General features: G+C 39.3%; 1 protein-coding gene across 1 annotated transcript in view; it reads right to left on the reverse strand.

Moving 5' to 3' along the window:
* Window positions 1-1,385: 1,385 nt before the first annotated feature.
* Window positions 1,386-9,650, reverse strand: part of cep63 (centrosomal protein 63kDa) — a 9,155-nt gene continuing 890 nt past the window's right edge. Inside the window, exons 2-14 of the mRNA XM_015380986.1 lie at window positions 9,402-9,578; window positions 9,153-9,249; window positions 8,637-8,726; window positions 8,425-8,538; window positions 8,158-8,331; window positions 4,604-4,731; window positions 4,287-4,430; window positions 4,076-4,178; window positions 3,813-3,992; window positions 2,940-3,026; window positions 2,652-2,854; window positions 2,286-2,577; window positions 1,386-2,203 (exon numbers count right to left, since the gene is read on the reverse strand). Coding sequence (XP_015236472.1) covers window positions 2,033-2,203; window positions 2,286-2,577; window positions 2,652-2,854; window positions 2,940-3,026; window positions 3,813-3,992; window positions 4,076-4,178; window positions 4,287-4,430; window positions 4,604-4,731; window positions 8,158-8,331; window positions 8,425-8,538; window positions 8,637-8,726; window positions 9,153-9,249; window positions 9,402-9,578 — 1,960 coding nt within the window. The 3' untranslated portion in view covers window positions 1,386-2,032. The remainder of the gene's footprint in view (window positions 2,204-2,285; window positions 2,578-2,651; window positions 2,855-2,939; window positions 3,027-3,812; window positions 3,993-4,075; window positions 4,179-4,286; window positions 4,431-4,603; window positions 4,732-8,157; window positions 8,332-8,424; window positions 8,539-8,636; window positions 8,727-9,152; window positions 9,250-9,401; window positions 9,579-9,650) is intronic.

A 9,650-nucleotide genomic window follows, 5' to 3' on the forward strand; every position in this document is an offset into this window, starting at 1 on the left:
TTCAGTAGATCACAAAAATTAGAATCACGATTCATCGATTTGACGATTATTTTGCACACCCTTACTAATGATGGACTTCTGCTGTGGCTTTAGTGTCCTTACCGATCTAGTTTTTGGTTTGATCCTAAGTTACCACATCAGCTGCAGAACTACCAAGCAGCCATTAAGCTTTCCGGTTAAATTGCTGAACTATGGTTAGAATTGTATACTTTTTAATTTACCATCTTGTCCTGTTTTATACAGCTTGTATTTCTGCATCATACTAGTTAAACTATTTTTCACTAATATTTTAAATTAGTCTGAAGAAACAATCTGTTTGTAGTTAGCCAAATGCTACACATTTTACATGAAACGTGTTTTCATTAAAAATTGCCTGTATCATGTACAACATAAACATTCTATCTCCTAACATTTATCCCTCTTGCTCAATAATCCTAAACTTTGAAGCATTAACTCCTCATTAATCATTACATGAATAAACCTGAAGCCTTAATCTCCAAGTGCCAGGAGTGAATATTTGTGTTAGTAAGCCCCTTTCCTGAAATCTCCACATGCAGAACTTGGAAGGAGGAATCCCTGCTTTGCCAAACTCTTCAGTGTTGTTTGTTTGGGGGGGGGAGAGAAGCCAAAGGTCTGACAGCCAGCCGACCATCACATTTCTGTTCCCTATAATAACAGGAAAAATGAAAAACACATTCCTGTTTTTCTGTTTATTTTCCTCAGTTTATTTCCATTCATTCAACATGTCTCTCATTAAAAACAAGCTATAAAATTCATCTGGACAAAGCTCCCCTGGCCTCTCAGCCTTCCACATGGTTGATATTAACATTCCAACAGGTTTTTAATGATGAGGACAAAGCAGACCGCAGGGGAAGCTTCATGACAGCACTGGCATGGCGCACACATTCCTCCACTTTGACAAGCTAGAGGGGTTCTGCAGAATAGGTGGCTGTAAACGCTGATGAAACCAGGGAGAGTAAATGAAAGAGACACAGGGGGGCATCCAGAGCATGAACAATCTAAAGAAACTGGATGGTAATCAGGCTGGTTGACATCAAATGGGAACACATTTAGATCGTTTTGCACATCTGGTGCAGGACTGTCACCCTCCATCAGCATCGTTTCCTAATAAATTAATAAACAGGAGCCCTACTTTATTAAAACTTTCCAGCAATAGTCTAAGCTTTCCTTGTACTTTTTTTTTTTTTATCTTTCTAACATACCTGACAGAGTATATCATTCAGTTTATTGTCCTAAATTGGTTTCAGCAATAAGGTCACAGCCAGAACACATTATTTCTGCATCTGATTACACGTGGCTCTACATGAAATTAGGGTAAAGCAAAAGAAAGCAGTGGGAAACATCTGCTGGAGCTTTAACACTAGAGTTCAATGGTGCAGATAGATGCTGGACTTTATGGGAATAATGGTCCCACTCATCTGATACTGTAGCGTTAGCATTTTGATCACCAGCTAATACCTTATGTTTGCTAGAGAAATATACCCCAATCACAGCAGCAAGCTCCTGACATTAAGTTAATGCTCTGTAACAGAAAACAAATGCTTTGTCTGATGGAGGAATGTTTAATCACCTCAGGATGCTGAATGCTTACACTGGCTCCAACTGACAGCAGCCTGACCTACTTTCTGATGAGTTCAGCTAATAAATATTAAGCAGATTCAGACCAGAGCATTCATCAATAGATAGCTAGCTGATCCTTAGATATAGATGGAAGAAATTAAACGTGATGACAGAACGTACGTCAGCTGTGATGAGATGTCTAAAGGGGCACAGCAGAAGTGGCGCATTTTCTGACACAACAGGACTGGACTTGTTTTTTTAGTTTTTTAAATGTACCTAATTTACAAAGCTTGCGCCATAAGATTTACAATACACCGATTTGCACTAAAAGGTACAAAAAACTTGTGAAAACAAGAGCGGGTTGTTTCCAAAGAGTCAGCTAACACACTATCCTGTTTGCTGTCGGGTGTATTAAAGCTGGAGTCACTGCTGAGACCTTCACAGGTCCGGGTCAGCCTTGTCCTGAGCTGTTCTCAAGGAACTTGGACATCGTCTTGAAGTTGTTCTCATTCATGCCCTGGATGTGGCTGTCCAGTTTCTGTTGGAGTTCACTGGACCATAAGCTCTCTTCCTCCAGGAAACGGGTGACTGCGTTGCGTGTGGGTGACGCCGACAGCGCCTCCTGGTGGGGAAGAAAAAAACAAACATCTACTGTAGCTCTCGGCAGACGGAGCGGAGCACGGGCATCAAATCGGACAACTCACCTCCAAAGAGGGAGAGGGAATCCCTCTCTCTCTGAACCGAGAGGTCAGAGAGTCTTCAGAGCTGGAGCTTTGGCCCTCAGCAGCAGATTTGTGAGGAGTTAAGTTTGGCACCGAGTTTCTCCTGGCTAGTCTAGCATTGCTGCTGGTCGACGAGGAGGAAGAGGAATGTGCTCTGCTGTCTTTGTGTTCGCTTGTGGGCTGCTGGTGGGAAGATTGTGGTGAGATCTGAAGAGCTTTAAAGATCCTCTGGATCTCGCCTTCATAACTAGTGGCTGTCTTCTGTTCCCAAAGCCTGCATCAACAGGGATTTAGAGTATTATGGTATGGAGGCGTTTTGTGTTTTACCCACATGTTTGTGGCATCTACCTTTCCTGATCAGGCTGCAGGTGCTCCGTCATGGCGTGGCTGAGGAGAGCTTGTTCATACCTCTCCTGACACGTCCTACTTGGGGCATCTGGCAGTGTCTGCGTCTTAGAGAGCGGCTGCCGTAAGTGTCGGTTTTCCTTTTCAAGTCCGCTCAGCGGGGGCGTGTAGTGCTGCTGCAGGGATGTTGGTGAGGATCCCGTTTCCTAAAGGATGCAAAGGCAGATCAGGGATGAGCAACATTCCCAAGCCAATGCAGAAGAATCTAAGCTGGATGTTGGACAGACAAACCTTGGGTGAGTGAGGCTGGGGTTTCTGCAGCAGAGCTTTCAGATGCTGGTTCTCAGATTGCAGAGACTCCAGCTGGGCCTGAGTCATCTAAGTGAGCAACAGGAGGGAAAAAATGTCTATGTGGTTTCATAAAAACGTGCAAACACACCTCTAACCCTGGAAAAAATACTTGGTAATCCCAAACCTGTTAAGAGTCTCCACCTATAATTTATTTGATCATTTTTGCCCCTTTTACTCTTACACCATTAAATAAAAACATAGAACCAGAATACAATAATGAGAACAAAAAAAATCAATGTTTTCAACAGACAGTGAGAGGCAGTTTAGGAAAGGAAGAAAACTTGAGGAAAATAGAGAAAGAAAAACACTTTGGAGGCAGAAACAGAGTGAGATGAAGATCATGGGGGGTTCTAGTGCAACTGGTCTTGGCCACTATTAAAAATTTAACCTGTGTCTCCATGAAAACAAGCTGCACCCCCAAAACTACAGCTTATATATAACTGATAAAAAAAGAACCTGAAATAAGAAAAAATGTGTTTAAATAAGTGTATATGCCCTTTATTTATGCTGGTAAATAACATGAAATTAGTATTTATGCTATTAAAAGTAAGATAATCAAATATTATGCACTTGAAAAAAGACATTGAGATGTTTTCTTTCTATACATAAATCATCTTATTCCACTGGCATGTTGTCTTACATACTTGCTAAAATCAGGGGAGATAATTCAGTTCTTCAGTGAGTGGATCAGAGCATAAGGAACCTTTTAGGTATAGATAATGAATTTAGATCTAATGATGAGCGACTGCTACTGGGGGGCAGGTGGTTCCATCATCTTTAAACTCTCCAGTTTGATAAACCAGACAAACTCACTTTGAGCTCAGCTGCTTTCTGTTCTGCCCGCCGCACCTCGATGCTGTTCGAGGAGGCGCTCAGTGCAGAGATGGACAGGTCGCGGCGGTGCAGCTCAGCTGTCAGCTTGGACACCTCCCTCCTCATTCCCTCAACCTCTCTGCTGTGGGTCTGCCGGGACCTCTCCAGCTCCTCCCTGAGCTAAAGAGGAATTCCAGGGATGAGAGAGGTATGCTGTCATGGCGACGGTAAAACCCACACACAAACATAAGCAGAAGTCTAACCTTCTTGATTTCAGCAGATGAAGAGTCAAAATCTGCCTTTACGGTTCTCAGTTCTTCCTCCAGATTTGTTTGATCACTTTGCTGTCTGCTTAAACTCTCCAATCTGAGCCCAGATGAGAGGGAAAAAAAATAAAAAACAAGACAGAAGTTTGAATGTACCAGTTTTTAGTGAAGGTTTCTTCTTTTCCTTTCAGATGATGAAAGTAATCACCTCTCTTTCAGACATGCCACCTCAGCCCTGAGGTGTGCCTCACATGCTTGTGCTCCCTGAAGCTTAGCTGCTGTCCTCTCTAGGTCCTTCCTGAGGATCTCCACACCAGCACAGCCCTGAGCCGCCAGGCAGTCCTCCAGAGAGCTGCAGAGCACAAGAAAACCAATCAAAATGTGCATAAATGTTAAAACTTTTATTGTTGTAACTTTTCCTTCAGACTCTTTCATCCACTGCATCTTAAACAATGTGGGGATAGAGCGCCACCTTGAGTATGAGGCGTCACACTGCATCTAGGAATGCTGGAACGGTTCACCTACCGGATGACTTGATCTTTAGCATGAAGCGCTTGACAGAGCCTGGCAGCTTCATTCTGTAGTCTTTGTTGCTGGAGATCAGTTCTCCTCATGCTTCTATCCTGGGAGTCTGACGGGCTCCCAATCCCTTCCTGTTGGGTTCAGATCAATGAAATAGATTCTAAGAGTTCTGCCTGATAGGATTCTGGTCAGAGAAAAACAATCAAAGTAGGTCAGAGAAAAACAATCAAAGTAGTCTGGCTTATTTATCCAGCACATCCTGGAGATGTTTGAGAAGACAGACCTGATGAGGGAGCAAAAGAGTTCATGCCTATTAAACCTTTTTTTTGTTTTTTGTTACGACAACAACAGCCAACATGAAGGTTGGCTTAAATGTGAGGCAAGTGAGAAAAAATAAATCATTGATTTCTTTTCGTTTGGAAACAAAAACCCAAATCATCACTGTTTTTTATGTGTAACCACATAAAAAAGAAAAACAGCTGTTTTTCCATTAAACACCAGGAAATGGTGGAAACACATGACCTGGAATCATAGATGTTTCTTAGTTTATGCTCTTAAATTTAATATCCTGTTTTTTTTTTTTCTAAAAATGTGCGAAATTGATCTCAAAACGTATTTTTTCTTTCTTTCTTCAATCTGTTCTTGCAGGGTTTCTACAACATAAGGCAAGTTCAATTTAAGACTTTTTTTGTCCCTTGAAATAAATAAACAAAAGAAAACCTGATTGTGACAAATTTAACCTGATGCTTATTTTAACATAAACCATTACTTTCTAGCCCAGTAGAAATGTTTACAATTTAAAAAAAAACTTCCCATATAGGAGGAAATCTAAAAACAAACAAATAACAGCCATATTTTTAACAACTAATGAAAGGAATTCACCAACTTTGTTTTGATCCCTACTCAAAGTCCGTATTAGCTCTGCTTTCATTTTAGGCGAACCGCCAAACATTATCCATAGATTTGGTGCTACTGGTACTTTTTTTGACGTCAGATACAGATATAAAAGCCTTGCAGAGACAAGGATGGAGCAGAACTGAGAAATAGCTGCTGTTTCTCTGTAACTTAATTTCAGCGCTTTGTTTTTCATTCTTCACATGTCTGACTCAACAGCTTTGATTCCATTGTTCCAAGCTTGAATGACTCCTTACTCAAAATACGCCATTCCTCATATAATATACCCGGGAACGTTTTGAGCTATGCAGAAAACTCTTAGCTGGATCGCCGATTTTCATTGAATTTAACACTTCCCCACGTTATTGGCGCATCACACCAAGGTCTGTTTGCAACATTGTTTTTATTGGTTCTGCTTTCATGATGGAACCAATAATAGTTACAGCTAAGCTGTTCGGTAAATGTCAAAAAATTATCATGAATTATTTTAATTTTTGGTATGAATTACAAAATAAAATCACATTTATGACTTGGTGACAATTTTAAGACCTATGAAAGACTGATTTAAGACATTTTAATACCAATTAAGGCCTTATTTTTATACTGAAGAATTTAATGATTTTTTTTTAAGGATCTGCAGGATCCCTGTTATGGCAAAAGGGAGCAAAACTAGAATCCTTCTAATTTGACTAACAAGCAGTTCCACTTTAAACCAGAAGGTGGAAGCACTGATATAGGTAAACTGACTCATTTGACATTTTAACTGTATGTATATTAACCACTGATCTCTACTTATACACTGGGTTGCTGATTGCTTGTTGGTAAAATGGCGTTGAAGTGAAGCCACTGGCCTCCATATTGGTACTCCCTAGTTAGTGGCAATGTAAACAATATGTGCGCTACAGCCTCAAACAATAATGATGTTCTCACTTTCAGGGGGATATAAGACTTTTAAAGTAAATATAAATTCATCACTTTGACAAACACTTGCTGTTTCACAGCATAAGTAGATTACTTTAACTTATATTAAAAAAAAATAGGCACATCACATTGTATAGTCATTATGAAGTCAATGAAGTGTATAAATCATGTAAAATAACATATAATACAAATCCATCACAATAAAATAAATGTGTTGATGGAGCATAATAATACAGATGTGCCAAAAGTGCTAAACTGATGATGTATATATAATATACATGGATTTATTACAGATGACATGCAGAAATATTTTGCATGTTACACTGATTTAAAAAAAAGCTGAAATTTTACCCATATTTATATATATATATATATATATATATATATATATATATATATATATATATATATATATATATATATATCCTAACCCAGCACATAACTTTTTCACATGAGAAATAAAACAAACACTACAAAAATGACAGCATCATCCACTTAATTAAGAATTTATACATTTACATTTCACAGTGAATTACTTTCTATTTGCTCTACTTTCTATTTTCTAATGTTAGAGACTAATGTTAATTTAGTCAATCACTTTGAGTCCTTCCAAAATAGCCAGACTATTGTTACGCTACATACTATACTATAGGATGCATTGGTGTATATATGGATTTTCTTGGTCAGTACATCCACTGACTGTGAAATTATCTGTGGATCGTCTTCCCACAACCAGGAAACTGCTTGTTTTTGCAGCCAAATTCATCACAGGGAGGCATTTTTTACTGCGTGTCTCTGTGGGAGTGGGCAGTACCAGCATGGTAGACGGTGGCTTCACTTTTTTCAGGCAATTAGCAATCCAGTGAATAAATAGAGATCAGTTATATTAACCATAAACTGACATTAATAATGAAAAACAGAATTAAAGCTCTTTTCAGAACTAGTTGCTGAGTTTCATGGGAAATAGAGGAAAGTTTAGTTGTTGTTTTTTTCATAAATCTGGGAGTTTTTAAAGTAATCAGAAATAAAGAACGACTGCTCATACTTTCTGATATATATATATACTATTCAGAACCATAAAATATACCTTTTGACAACATAGATGTTTTAACACTTGTATATATTTGTCAGTTAAGTAAGAATCTAGTCTGCCTCATGTGTGTTTGTTCATTTTCCTGATGGTACAGATTGATCAGTATAGATTGATTCTAATCTGGTTCTGGCTTCATTTGGTCTCCGGTCACCCCTCATTGCAAAATGATCTTTCATCATATTGTATTCGTGCATTTAGATTGGCCCAGTCAAAGGTTAGAGCTAAATCCACAGATGATCGTAATCCACTCTGACTGGGCTTTATCTACCTTTTGAGATACAGGAAAGTCTCTAAAGGCGACAGTTATGAACTTCAGAGTGCTGGAAGCTGTGACTGCAAAGGTTCCAACTGAGAGGCTGAACAAAATAGATGCCACACTATTCAGATTTTCATTTCTAAAAAATTTTTTTTGAAAACCAAAGTTTAGCAATTCATTTTTTGAAATCCCAATAAAAATATTGAGGTGAGGGTTTTTGTAGAATGTGACAAGCTTCTAGCAGAATAACTACTTTTGCATTGTGTGGATTTGTATTTAATATGCTGTAGTTTTCCAAAATATGATCTCTGCCTTTTATTTGTTTTCCCCCTGAGATTGAAATGGTTTGTATGAGCTGCAAAACACGCTGTATTTCATATCCCACTTGCTAACCTGCTGATCCTTCTGCCGCCGTGCCAACAGGGACTCAAATGGTCGAAGGCGCTCCAGTTCCAGCTCCTGAGAAAGCAGGCTGCTGTGGGCCTTTTCCAGCTGGGCACAGAGATGCTGCACCTGTGAGCAGCACTCCCTGTGCTCCCGCTCCACTCGCCATGATGCCCACTGGCTCTGGGAATGAAGCATAACACCTTAAAAATAAAGAGATCCTCGCAGCTTCACATTCAAACTTTTTGTGGTTTAAAGGCAGCAACATGCTGTTACATTAATATGGGAGATCTCCTCAGTTAGGCTCTTATTCTGAGCTTCCAGGTTTGTCAGCTGCTTTTGGTACTCTGCCCTCTGTTGCTCCCACTCTGCTGAGTACTGCTGATGTTCCTAAAGGAAAAAAAGCATTAAGGTCAACATTATTATCAGTGTTTTTATTGGAACTTATGTAACCAATCGAAATGGAGGTATAAATGTAGTAAAGTAACCTTTGAATTCTCTGTTCCTTTTGTTTCTCCACTTGTCTCCTTGAGCTGTTTGCGTTGCAGTTTTTGGTAACTTCTCTTTAATTTGTTAAGCTGAAAGGAAGCATGTCCAGAATCATTAGCTCACCCTTTTAAATGCATGTTCTTCTTAATAAAATAACTACAACTACACTGGAAAAACGATCTAGAAATAAGTAAACGTTTCTGAAATTAATTGTATTTACCCTTAATTTGAGGAGGTAAATGAGTTAGTTTGCCAATGGAAGGAGTATTTTTACTCTTAAAATAAGATAATCAGATAATATGCACTTGAACTAAGACAATGCAATTGTGTTTTCTTACTTTAAGTGTAAATTGTCTTGTTCCATTGGCAAAATGTCTCTTTTACCTCCTCAATCTAAGAATAAATGCACCTATTTTAAGACAAAATGACTAATCTAGATTTTGATGTTGTCCAGCGCAATATGCTCACAGATAAACCCTTGAGCTGTTTGCTCTCCGATGGATTAGTTGTCTCACCTCTTCCTGGAGTTTCTGCAGTTGTTGCTCGTACTTTGCAACTACATCTTGGCGACCTCTCTGGGCGTCTTCCAGCTGTTGGTGAAGTAACCCAATCGGCAATAAAACAAAAGAGCACATTGGTAAAAAAAAAAAATCAAGGCTCCAAATTCCTCATGTGGTAAAAAGAGACAAAACAACCCAAAAAACTCTCACAAGTTTGGATACTTTGTAGAAGTATTTTTTTCAGTTTTTTTTTTTTTTTTTACCTCCAGGTCCCTTCGTTCAATAATGTTTTTAGAGGCTAACAGCTCCTCCTCTCCGTTCTTCACCCTGAGCTCCAGGGCGCACATCTCAGCTTCCCACTCCCTCTTTTGGTGGCTGATCATGATGTCTATCTGTCGCATCAATTCCTGGAGCTCTGGCTCGCATGACGACAGGACAGAGCTACAAGATAAATAAAACCGTTAGTTACAGCGGAGTAGCCAGAAAGTCCTAATAGGGGAGGCCAAAAGGCAC

The sequence above is a fragment of the Cyprinodon variegatus genome, unplaced genomic scaffold (assembly GCF_000732505.1).
Source record: "Cyprinodon variegatus isolate N-32 unplaced genomic scaffold, C_variegatus-1.0 Scaffold226, whole genome shotgun sequence".
Lineage (NCBI taxonomy): Eukaryota > Metazoa > Chordata > Actinopteri > Cyprinodontiformes > Cyprinodontidae > Cyprinodon > Cyprinodon variegatus.